Source organism: Mytilus californianus, unplaced genomic scaffold, assembly GCF_021869535.1.
Source record: "Mytilus californianus isolate M0D057914Y unplaced genomic scaffold, xbMytCali1.0.p SCAF_3, whole genome shotgun sequence".
NCBI lineage: Eukaryota > Metazoa > Mollusca > Bivalvia > Mytilida > Mytilidae > Mytilus > Mytilus californianus.
Window position 1 is genome coordinate 50,034,357 of NW_026262679.1, and position 13,560 is coordinate 50,047,916.

The following is a 13,560-nucleotide window of genomic DNA, read 5'->3' on the forward strand; positions in this document are numbered from 1 at the left end:
ATCAATTAATTTGGCAATCGTCAATGGCAGTCAGCAGGGTTTAAGAACATCAGTTGTTCGACCTGTTAGTCAAATGCGTTTTGTTAAAATATATTTTTTCACTCTTTTTTTATCTTTTGGAAAATGTTGTTTGTGCTGTATTTAGACCCCTCTACAACGAAATTTGTTACATGCACACGCATAAAAATTGCGGGATTTTATCCATCGCAATCATGGGTTTGAACGTTGTTTTCAATTTAAACTTGTTTATATTTATTTCGTTTGGGCTTGTAATATATTTTCCCTCCGGTTTATATAATCCGTTCATCCTATTTTGACTCTTAAAAATTCAAGAGTCTATCCTAAATTGAGGTAAAATTAATGGCCTTCCAAATACTTGCGATCCCTAACATCTCTGAAGAGACATTAACTGTCGAAATCCGGATATGGTGTAAAACATTTAGCACCTCATGTTGTGGTTTACCATCTTTGCCGCAAGTTTATTGTTTTCTACTTGGTATTAAATTAATATAGGAGATCCATTTTGTTACACCTTGTGATCAATTAATTTGGCAATCGTCAATGGCAGTCAGCAGGGTATAAGAACATCAGTTGTTCGACCTGTTAGTCAAATGCGTTTTGTTAAAATATATTTTTTCACTCTTTTGGTCATTTGGAAAATGTTGTTTGTGCTGTATTTAGACCCCTCTACAACGAAATTTGTTACATGCACACGTATAAAAATTGCGGTTTTTATCCAACGCAATCATAGGTTTGAACTTTGTTTTCAATTTAGACTTGTATATATATATATATCCGTTAAAATTCAAGAGTTTATCCTAAATTGAGATAAATTATATGGCCTTCCAAATACCGTTTCGATCCCTAACATCACTGAAGAGACATTAATTGTCGAAATCCGGATATGGTGTACAAATTTTTGCACCTCATGTTTGCGGTATACCATCTTTTCCGCAAGTTTATTGTTTTCTGTTTGGTATTAGATTAATATGTACGATCCATTTTTTACATCTGGTGATCAATTTATTTGGCAATCGCCAATGGCAGTCAGCAGGGTTTATGAACATCAGTTTTTCGACCTGTTAGTCAAATGCGTTTTGTTAAAATATACTTTTTCACTTTTTTGGTCTTTTGGAAAATGTTGTTTGTGCTGTATTTAGACCCCTCTACCAAGAAATTTGTTTTACATGCACACGTATAGAAATTACGGTTTTTATCCAACGCAATCATAGGTTTGAACGTTGTTTTCAATTTAGGCTTGTATATATATATATATAAGTAATTGAATACGTGAAGAGCCTTATAACCAATCCGCTATTGCGTATTCTGTAAGAGTAACGCGACGAATGTCATATGTGGAGCAGGATTTGCCTACCCTTTCGGAGCACTTAAGATAACCCCCAGTTTTTGGTGGGGTTCGTATTGCTCATTCATTAGTTTTTCTATGTTGTGTTTTGTGAACTGTTTGTCTGTTGGTCTTTTTGTTTTTTTATACATTTTTATTTAAATCATTTTATTTTCGACTCTTGAGTTTTAATGTCCCTTTGGGATCTTTCGCCTCTCTTTTAGGACCAGAAAGGACAGAAGAAAGCCAAATCCATCAAAGATCAAATTTGCCTTATGAAGTTGAAGTATAAGTTTCTTGATATGACTCTAACTGTTTATACAGAGAATTTAACACAGGTGTAATAAAGCTGGTCAGTACCGGAGCACTGACTTCTGACTACTCAGATACTATCATCAGTCCAACGGCAGAGGTATCGACCCAGTGATAAAGTTGTGAAGTAATGACATTTTATGTCATATTCATGTTAAAAATTTTTAATGAAAAGACGATCTTGCATGTCGTTTCAACTGAAAAACGTAACAGGCATTGGCTTGGATTGATACCTGTGTCACTTCTCGGGGAGTAATGCATAGGAATAGGAATAGGAATGGAACGGAATTTGAGGTTAACGGCATTTATATAGCCTTTCAAAAACACAAATAACACAAGATAACTATAGGTTAACATACAACAATAAGATAGCTTCCAACAGCACAGAAGAATCAATATAATTTATGAAGGTCAAAATATCTTAAGAAAGAGTCTAAAGGTATGAAATCACTTAGGTTTCTATTTTATATTAAGCAATTTCAAGCATTCCAGGAATTTCGTCTGAAGTTTACATTAAATGACAGTAGTCTCATGTCAAAACAATACCTAAACCTTGATTGTGCAGAATTATTCAACACATCTTTAATTTTTTACAAGCCTTAGGGCGCACTGTTTACCGGAATACGGGAAGTACAAAACAAAATAGGCAAGATATGTCCTTCATTTTATTCACAATAAATATTCAACGAAGGTTCAATAGTTATCCGAGGCCCATAAACTTTCATTTCACACTAAAATCACCAATTTTATTTGCATTTTTATGTGTAAAATATGTATTTCGTTCGTATATGTTCTTCGTACACGGGCCGGGATAAGTTGTTTTGTTTTTAAACAAACTGGAAATATATCACACAATGATGAAAAAAATGAAAGATCTGTCGTTATCACAAACATGACAAATGTAACCCGCCAAGTAAACAGAGCATCGATGCTCTTATGAATTAAATGATACACGTTTTTCGGATATCACTTTCTCTGTACCGCTTCTGATGGACTTGCAGTCCCTAAGAGTAGAATCAGCACATTAGCTGGTGCCATCGTTCTTGCATGATACACATTACTTTTAAAACCAGGTTTAATCCACCATTTTTTACATAAGGAAATGCCTGTACCAAGTCAGGAATATGACTGTTGTTTTCCATTCGTTTGAAGTGTTTGAATTTTCCTTGGAGTTCGGTATTTTTGTTATTTTGCTTTTTAATTAGATTTGAACATTATGTCATAGTGTAAAATAGTCATTTGTCTATTTTTGAAAACCGTAATGTGTTGAACTATAACAATAGTTTTTTTGTGTCGTCTGGTTGCTGCTCCAATAACATATACCCCCGAAATAAGTTATTCTTGTTTAAGTTGATGAATGTGTTCAAGACCATAATCGTTAAAAGTCACAAGAATTCTAAGAATTCTAATCTACTGCAGAGATATTATAAAGGAAAATAATCGTCAATAAGACTGACTAAGACGGGTGGCATGGCTGTCATTAATTGTCGGAATACATTTCAATAAGGATACCAATCACATTATCGTGTGCCAGTCCTAGAAAATTGAAAACAAAACTTTATAAATTTCAGGATTAACCTTCATCAGGAAAGACAACCGACAACAGGAATTCCTAAAACAGTATTTTAACAGTTATTGTGGTTCGTAGCTTGAATAATTTATATCACCATACGGATGTGTAGATACCTATAGCTACTTGCCTATTGCTTAAAACTGTTTGTTGACTTTTAGATTTTTCGTATGGGTTTTTTTTTGTATTATAGAGTTCATATCTTTTTTTATTTAAGTGTGTTTTTGTTATTGCGATAATACTTTTCCAATCCTTCAGTCAAAAATTGAATTGCCTACATTTATATATTTGAAAAACGTTTTGACTCTTTTTCGGTCCTCAAAAAAGTTACACACAATATTTTGCAAATTTTTAAATATAAATAACAAGTTGAAAATGTTGTGTTCTTTTTTTTTTCTCATGTATACATACGATGAAATCAAATGTTATATCTTTTATTTTACTGTCAAGTTGTACTTTATGCGAGAACATTAGCAGGTTATATAAAAAAGAGTACAAGAAGAATAAGTTATCATTATACAGCATTGCACCACTTGCACTAACATATTTCCATGCTCAGTGAACCGCGAAACTGAGTAAAAATTCTTCTTTGAAATATAATTTTAAAAGTTTACATACAAATGAACAGATGTATTGAAGTAACCAAATCTTCACTATATGTAAATATTGATAGCTAAACAAATATTTCATTGGACCATACTGTCTCAAATGATATTTGACAAAATATTATATTCCCCTTATTCGAATTCCTCAAGATTTAACTAGTATGAGTTATCCTTCTTTGGTCAAACATAATTAATAAGATAAGATAAGTCTAGACAGCCTCCGAATACTTTTTGTTTGTAACCGAAAATGGCTAAACTGTTTTATGTGGAAGATGACAATGAAATCGAAGAAATGCTCCAAATCAAAGACTCTTTGAACACTAAATTAAAGGAATGTATTTGCAGTTAAATGTTTAGGACAGTTTCTTGAGGAGTAGGAGGGAAACCCCAAATTTGAGGAGTATTACCTTTCAGAATTCGACGCGGCACTGAAAAGTTTCTATGCTGAAAAACTGATGGGAGTCTTTTTAGAGAAATCTGCAATTCAGAATGTTTAATAACGTTCATCAAGATACCTTTATGAAAAAAAAACATGGACATCAACAAGGACAATGGATTCACTCTGAGCAATTTATTATTTCAAGCAGTAATTGTTGATTTAAAACGCAAGGGCTATGCAAAAAGTAAAATCACAAAAGTACTGAACTCCGAGGAAAATTCAAAAAGGAAAGTCCATAATCAAATGGCAAAATTAAAAGCTCAAACACATCAAACGAATGGGTAACAACTGTCATATTCCTGACTTGGTACAGGCATTTTCTTATGTAGAAAATGGTGGATTGAACCTGGTTTTATAGCTAGCTAAACTTCTCACTTGTATGATAGTCGCATCAAATTCCATTATATTGACAACGATGCATGAACAAAACAAACAGACACAATAGGTTAAAATGTCAACAATAGGGATACTGCAGTCAACATTGTGTTATCATCTTAATCACTATAAAAACAAACAAATGTAACAAAGAAGCACAAAAGGCATACATCAAATTTAACATCCAAAGGTTTTAAGTACTGCCGTAGAATCGTGCGTTTGACGTCACACAGGTAGATATAAAATAATTTTGTCGTTCAAAGTATGACGGGATACATAAGTACGGAGTCACGTCAAATGGATATCACTAAAAACAGACTTAACAGTAAAAGTAATATTAATAAAATAAAATAATTTTGTCGTTCAAAGTATGACGGGATACATAAGTACAGAGTCACGTCAAATGGATATCACAAAAAACAGACTTATCAGTAAAAGTAATATTAATAAAGACAAATAAAAGAATACTATAACACGTTATTAAGATGATAAACAACGTCAGTACGTAGAATCTATAATTCAAGACCATCGTGTATTATTTGTGAAGTTGATACGGAATATTTATCAACAAGGTCTTGGTACCTTCAACAGTTGACCATTATCCCGATATTTCTGAGGAAGATTTGCAGAAACTTTGCAGTGATGATCTTCTAGTTTTCGATGTTAATACTCCTTATAGTCTTGAGATCAGAAAAATTTATGCACAATGACTAAAGACACATTTCGTGTGAAAAAAGATGCAGGTGGCTTAAAATAATCAAAACAAGGATGAAAGGGATAAAAATCAAAGGGCTAACACTGATCCATCAGAATCAGTAACTGAAGAACGCATGTACGAGAAGAAAGGTAATTTTTTATCCTGCCGATAATTGGCTGTTGTTTTAAGTTACAAAATGTTTACATGTATGAATATATTGAAAAGAATGTATATGGAAGGCATTTGCATGGCATAAAATATTATTGCTGACAAAAAATCTCCATACACACAAGAATATTTAATAAACACAGATCTTTTATTGCTTTTTTTTACCACAAAGTCGTGTATAAATTCAGCTCAATAGATATTTCAAAATAAAGAAATCACGGACAATTTGTTGAAATAAAACCGTTGAAAGAGAGAACATATAGAATCAGTGAAATAAAAATTTGAAATTTTAGCATGTTTATCAGATGGTTTCCAAAGAAATTGCATACATTGTAGTGTAAGTGTCCAATATGCTTTATTGTTGACACATTTTCACTTCCCTTCTATTTTTGAAGAACATGCATGTAGAAAATCATTAAATATACAAGTATTCATATACTTTGTACATTACAATGATACACATGTATGTGTGAAAACCTTTTATTGTGTTCTGTTGATATCATAGTTGAAATAAAAAGTTGGAGTTATCTTTTATTGTTGTATTATATTCATATTTCATTTCAAGAAGTCAAATAAAGTATAGATAGTGGAATAAACATTCATCTCCCTTGCCGTTTGGAGATATCACGATTTGTTCACCCTCCAAAAGTCCTGTTTTCCTCGAGCGAAGCCTTTGGAAAATATGAATTTTCTTGAGTAAAATCTCTCCATATCTCCCTCAGGCCAGGGAAAAAAAATGTATAACAATCTACCTTTAACCAAACCCGTTACCTAATACACGGTGAAAAGATGTACAGTCCGACCCGACGCACATGCCAGACAACATGAAGCTCCCACCCAAAATCTCGTAGACGGAACATACATATAATAATGATAATAAGTAAATAATATGGTATTGATTTATTTATTTCTCAATAAGTAAAGGAGTAAACAATGTTTAGGTTAATTGCAATTTATATAAATCCCGAGTAGTTCCAGTTCATAGTGTCAGCTTAATGGTGTTTTTACTGCTTAAACATTTTCATAAATATCCACATGGATGCCACAAGCATAACTGACATCGTCATAGAATCTAAAATAGATAAAACTTCATCGTTTCTAAACTTTACAAATATTTTTATATTTAAAAAACAACCATTAGGCTGCGTTAATGCACATTGACGGCAATTTATGGCCATGGATTATGTGATGTAGGTTATTAAAACATAAACTGGTTTAAATTGAAAATAAATAACAGTTATTTTTACTTCAATATTAAAAATAAATTCAAATAAGTAACGCTTATATACAGTCTAAGTTGTTTTTTTTTATTTTGCAAACCTTACATTGTCGAACGTATAATTCCTACCACAGTCTCAATTCCTGAAAATGTTTTTTTTTTGCATTCTTGGCTTTCAAATTTTTGTGGTTTAAATGTTCCTGATAAAGGTAAATCAAGAAAATCGCTTCGGACGCACCAACAAAGTGATATTTTCATTTATTATGCATATTATCTGAAACTTAATATTCTGTATGGATATCTTGTTTGGGAAACGGTTACTTACCTGCCCCTGAACATGTTGTGACACAACCAGCATGTGTAAGATCTTCGTCACTACCATCAGAACAATCAACTGTTCCATCACATCTTCTTGCACTGGTAACACAATTCACTACACCGGAAACGCATCCATAGTTATCGGCTCCACAGTTCTATAAGAATTTAAAAACATGATTAACGAGTTTTATTTTCTTTAAAGTATACAAAGTTTAATTACTAAAATGGCTAAGTATAATCTTCATATATGAAAATAAGGTGAAAAAGACCACACCATTTATTAAATTTAACAACATCCGGTTTTTTAAATAATATTTTCATCCTGTTCAAGACTGTTACAGGAAAATTTCTATTCCGTCAAAATTGTCACCCATCATACGCATCAATCATGAGAATTGAAGCCGTTGTAGAGATGACGCGCTATAATTTAAGCTCGATCTTTGAAATCGATAAAATGCAAATTATATCACGACGATTTTAACTTGAAAGTTGTATTTCTTCTACCTTATAAGAATCAATCAAAAACACTTCTGATTAGTTGTCAGGGCGTATTTTCGAAATTCAATATAACACTAAAAAAGTTCAATTAAAATATTTCGTGGGAGGGCTTACATGAAGTTTAAGAAATTAGAATGAATAATAATCGTTGATTACGCCATAAAAAGTTTTTTTTTAAGTTATGCATTTTCAAGATCAAATATGAAAGTCTGTCGGCAAGGTTTTTATATAGAAATTTAAAGAGGTGTGTATTTGTCTTCAGTTTCAAAGATTTATTATATCTCATAGCTTCATACTTTGATTTGTGTATAAATAATAAGTGTATGTGATACAAAGTAAGATTCGTCAAACACAGAAATTTTTATTGTCAATTCAATATCAAACTGATGGTCAGTTCAACGTGAGATTTATAAAACAGTAACCTTATCTAAGTTTCCAAGTTGACTGGGATAACAAGTTGACGTCCAGCAACTATTAGTTTCTGCATCGTCACCAGCACAGTCCGTTCCACCACCAGATGCCGCTGGGTTGTCACATTGTCTTGTCCGGGTGTATTGTCCATTTCCACATGTCACTGAACATGATCCATAAGCAGACCACGATCCCCAGTTTCCATTAACTGAAAAAAGTTTATTGATTCTAGACATGAACAGTTAGCAATGCATATTTTTATTTTTATTCAGATATACTTTGGTTCGTACTAAAAAGTTAAAATCCAGGCAACTTCTCAAAAGCGGTTTCGTAGGTATTAAACCAACAATTCAATTCCTTTATAATCAATCTTTTTTTTCAATCTACACAGGTATCTTAATATTGTATCGTAAGTTTAACTTCGTGTGAGCCATGCATATCATGCATTTTTTTTTATGTATCACCTTTCTCTATTACAATTTTCAACCATGCATAATGATAATGTAATTAGGAAAATAGCAGACTTGTTAAAGAGTTCCATACCAGAAGAACAGTTTCCACAATGTACATTTTAAGTTTAGATAACCAGTCAATGGAGGGAAACATAAATTAAACATTTTAATACTAAGTGAAATATCAATAGACGAAAAAAGAGCAATAACATGTTAAACCCCGCCGTACAATGTATTAAAAAATTAGAAGATATGGTATGATTGCCAATGAGACAAATCTCCATCAGAAAACAAATGACATATATATAGAAGTAAGCAACTATAGGTCACCGTACGACCTTCAACAATAAGCAAAATCCATATCGCATATTAAGCTATTTAAAGTAGCCCCAAAATGACAAATGTTAAACAATTCAAACAAGAAAACTAACTAAGATTTATGTACAAAACAATGTCATTTGGACTCTGATGACTAGTTGTTTCATTGGCAATCAAATCACACAGCCTATTTCAATAATGTCATACAAAAAATATTAAAATCAGAAATGTCATTTATAGACGAAAAATTGAAGATACTTACCAACTTGACCTTTTGCCAATTCCACAAAAGCGAATACTGTCACAGCCAACAATAACCGACTCATGTCTGAAAAGGTTAGAGATTAATTCCGTTATTGTGTTTTTGTAAATTTTCTGTTGCTTTTAGAAAGACGACATGCACTTCGATATCTGTCTGTTTCTTTACTACTTCTTTTTGCATACTTTTGACATTGCAGTAAATTTTGTGTTGGTTTTTTTTTTTCAATGTATCGTTTTTGTTTTATATGTAAGCGTCCATTTCTACAGTCTGAACGAATACGACAAGAATCTCGAAAAAGTTAAATGACAAAAAAGTGTTTACTTAAAATCATTGTACAGTTTCACATTAATAAAACAAAATGAAATAAAATTATTAAAGATATACATGCAAAGTGTTTACTGTCGATTTACATGAACCAAAAACTTTAAAATTAACTGTTCACTTCGGAGTTTCAATTTAATATCTAATTTTTAAAGAATGGGTCTATATCACAATATTTAATGTTTAGATAAATGCACAATATGATATTGAAACGCAAAAATGCAAAAGTAAAATTACATTAACTCAAAAAACAATATTTATAAATGTTATAAATATTTAGGCCTGTATTTAATAATCTAGGTCTTAAGCGGATTTAGTACACCTGCTGTAGTTAAAGAAAGTTTAAATTATCTAAATGGGTATCAAACTATGCTTTTAATTCAATCCTGTCTTTTCATACCAAAACTTAACATCCTATGTATTGTCTGACTTTCTTTTTAATCAAAATGAAAGACTGAACAACTTAGCCCACTATTAGCAAATTAAGTTATGTTTCTTTTGCGAACAATGCAAGAGCGCTCTATGTCAACACTGCATGACTTTTAGAAAACATACACAAGCATGGCTTAAAAAAGATATTATTTAAAACATCGAAACTAAGAAGACAAAGAGAAGCACCGATTATATTTACTAAAACAAACAAAATCGGACACAAAAAAAAAACCAAATGTATCCTTACTCGTTAGTAGACATTAGCACTATATAAATTAATGTATCGTCAAACACAAAGTGACTGTTTGGTAGATGTAAATCATTTACACGGTTCAAATAATTATACTAAAGTTCTAAGTAATATACCAGAACTGTATGAGATGTCAAGTTTTAATATTCAGTCGGCATAATACAAATCTAAAATATCATCAAGACTGATTGGTATATCTGAAAACCGCTTACAGAGTACAGCTCTTAATGATAAAGTTACAGACCAAATTTCTTACCACTCAATATTACAGAAGCGGCAACAAGAATTCCGTATGTACAAATACAGTATTCCCCCACTCCCGACCGTGTAGGTATATACTGAATATCAAATTTCACTTAAAATTTCAATAAAAAAAGATAAAATGTAATACACGCACCAAGCAAATCCATGAAATTGCGGCACTCACTAACAAAACCAGAAATATACGAGCCACAAATTAAAAATGATACATTTAAAGAATAGTAAAAATATGGGAAAATCATGAGCTGAGAATAATGAGTCTAATGACTTCATTGCAAATAACATGAATAATATTTTGTTTTATTTTCAAACGATTTCCATTTACAAGAGGTCGAGGGAAAAGTTGTATTTTTCTCAAAATACATGTTTTTTTTTTTCATTCAACATACCAGTTCGATTTGAGCATGAATTAAAAAGAGCTCCCTAAAGTTTTCAAGGTAATGCTGCTCTTGAAGAGTTTTGAACTGCATGTATTCTTTTTATTCGAGATTCCAAACATGCATTCAAATAAGTATGTAAACATCTAAGCACCTAAGCCCAGATATATTTGCGTCGTGGGGCCAGGTGAAGATCCGATGATTTAATTTGTTAAGAAGTAACGTGGATTAAATTTCTCGGTTTTTGTAACAACATTTTGAAATAAGATATAGAGTAGGTTGGTCATTATGATAATGTTAGAAATTACTCTTTTTTGTAACAGTGACCCAGTCACAGAGGTAATCTGCTTAACAGATAATAAACATTTGTTGATTCACCTGTTTGTTTAATGTAGGATAGTTTAATAACTTATCAAAAAATAATCCATGTATAACTTTTATCAATATTTAAATAAAAATTTTAATTACTATAAGAAGAAATGGAATTAACATTTTACTGACTTATCTCTTCAAATTCAAATTTAGATATAAATTCCTTGTTTTAGGTCATGAACAATCCTACTTTGTGAATAACTACACTGATTCCAACCACAAATGCACCGAAGATGAATCATCAAAATGCTAGGCTTTTTTTATCGACAAAATATATATTGAGTTTGGTAGATTGACATAATAACAGACAGTCGGTACATGTATTCCAATGTGTAATAATTGTACACCAACTACTGGCCGCTTTGTTTTTGAACTCATATGAACCAGAATTCATACAGAACCTACTCAGAGACAAATGGAATAAGCATCTTGCAAAATTCTTTATTTCCACTTTCAGATATATTCATAATCTCCCCCTGTCACTCATTTACCCACCTTCCGTCTCATATATCCATGTGAACTTGAAATAAGGATACTTCAGAAAATTGAAGGTCTTTTTCATATGTTAATCTGTTCCTCTATGACAAACGTAATGATTTCAACTTTTAAACTGTCATCTTCCCATTAAGCAGGAGAAGCATATCCTCTGACCAATCTTGTGTTGTTTACATTTCTCTATTAATACGCTACGCTCGTGCATGTTAACAAAATATGGACTTCATTAAGTGTATGCTCTATACACAAAAAATGCTCCAAAAGATATAAGAAAAAGAACTACTGAAATATACATTACGTAGTTTTACTGTTCCCATTACGAACTGGTTGACCGAAACAATGTATCTGTGTCTAACGTCAATAGCTACACGTTTTTTGCGGTCTACATCATTAGATACCAACATAGTCTTCTTATCTGTAATTTTAACGATTGTGTCCTACTCCCGATTGTGACATTTTAACTGAATGTAGATTTGCATGGCTTAACCTGTCGACGAACCAGATTTCGTTCCTTTTGGAGTTCATGTAATTCTGTCGGTTATTTTATTTATTTTATCTTCTAAATCGATTGGTGAGGTATGAACATGGTATAAACATTGGTAAACTACTATACTTATATGAGTTGTATCGAACTGTAATAAATCAAAACAAACAAACAAGACAACCTTGTAGTTCATAAGGTGGTCTTGATGAACTCATCATATGCTAGGATAATTTTTCTACGTAAAAACCTACCCATTCATGGTGAAATATAACAGTAAAACTTTTTTCTGTTTAGATGAAGATAAAAATAATTGAGATTTTTCACACAGATTTTCTTATTAGCCATGTTTTTGCATTACGGATAATTTTCTAAATAAAAGAATCATTCATGTTTCATTGTTTTTCAATAAACAAAAATATATCTTTTGTTATATTTTGACTACTACAGCTAGGCTATGAAGCTCCTACCAAGTGTTTGATTAGACAGGATATTTACATAACTTGTTGAAGAGATGAAGCAGTTTTGAATTATTTGGCTGTAAAATTATTGGAGAAACAATTGTTTGTCCTAGATAGCAAACTTAAATTGACTCTGCATTCAAAAGCGATATCAATACTATTAAATGAGAATGAGAAGACCTCATTTTGTGTGTCGCTTCTCTTCCTTCCACAATGAATTAAACACCATGCCTCTGTGTTCTATAGGTAACATACGTAGTCGCATTTGTCACCCTCGCTTATGATTATTCCGTTTGGGTTATTTTGGGAGGAAAACGAAAATAAAGGCGTCCGGATATTGTTTCCATCATCGGACGGACTTTCAAGTCATAGAAAAGACTTCCGTTTCATAGGTACTTGGGGACAGGACAATTATTTTTGCGTTTTTCTTTATTCTGTGAACATACATATACTATAAATTAAGTGTATTTGCTATTAACTATCAATTTCAAGTTTACTATCCACGGCGGTCAATGATATATTATATAGAGAGTCTCTATATATATATCAGTGACAGCCGTAAACTTGGAATTGATAGTAAATAGAAAATACAATTTATTTATAGTATATGTGTGTTCATAGTATACAGAAAAACTCGAAAATAATTGAAATTAATAGAAAACAAAAATATAACGGATTTTGGAAAAAAGGGGGAGAGCAAAAAAAATTGTCCTGTCCCCAAGTACCTATGACTTTTGATACCTTTCCTGAAATTCTCCAGTTATAAAATCTTTTACAAAAATTCATCCTACAACAGTTTACATACTTTCAACCACGTTATAAATGCCCGCAATTTCGCTTGTGTGTTCTAGTATTTCTTTATATATATTAAAGAGGTCATCACATTCTTACGAAGTTATATTCAATACCTGTGCGAAATTTCATTCTCTGTACAACTTATGTTTAAAAACCATATTACACAGCTATTATCTCAGATATTGCCCGTCACATACCTGTTAGCATTGGGAAAGAAGTAACGGAGAAACAATCCTTTCTAAAGCTTCCCTTGCCTACAAAGTTCGTGCTATCAATTTAGACTGTGTCCTGTATCATAAGTCAGTTCAGTCAAAAAAAAACTTGTA

The 13,560-nt window shown here is 31.8% G+C and overlaps 1 protein-coding gene across 1 annotated transcript; it reads right to left on the reverse strand.

Annotated features, from left to right (window-relative positions):
- Positions 1–6,403: 6,403 nt before the first annotated feature.
- Positions 6,404–9,058, reverse strand: LOC127734794 (adhesion G protein-coupled receptor B1-like). Its single transcript, XM_052244805.1, has 4 exons — positions 8,990–9,058; positions 7,969–8,165; positions 7,056–7,203; positions 6,404–6,583 (listed from the first exon to the last, which is right to left on the reverse strand). The coding sequence occupies exons 1-4, from the start codon at positions 9,051–9,053 to the stop codon at positions 6,516–6,518; spliced, it is 477 nt and encodes a 158-aa protein (XP_052100765.1). The 5' UTR covers positions 9,054–9,058; the 3' UTR covers positions 6,404–6,515.
- Between the last annotated feature and the right edge of the window lie 4,502 nt (positions 9,059–13,560).

Coding starts and splice junctions, on each gene's coding strand:
- LOC127734794 (XM_052244805.1), bottom strand. CDS start 9,053: ATGAGTCGGTTATTGTTGGCTGTGACAGTATTCGCTTTTGTGGAATTG. Junction 8,166..8,989: donor ATTGGCAAAAGGTCAAGTTG/GTAAGTATCTTC, acceptor AACTTTTTTCAG/TTAATGGAAACTGGGGATCG. Junction 7,204..7,968: donor AACTTGGAAACTTAGATAAG/GTTACTGTTTTA, acceptor AAATTCTTATAG/AACTGTGGAGCCGATAACTA.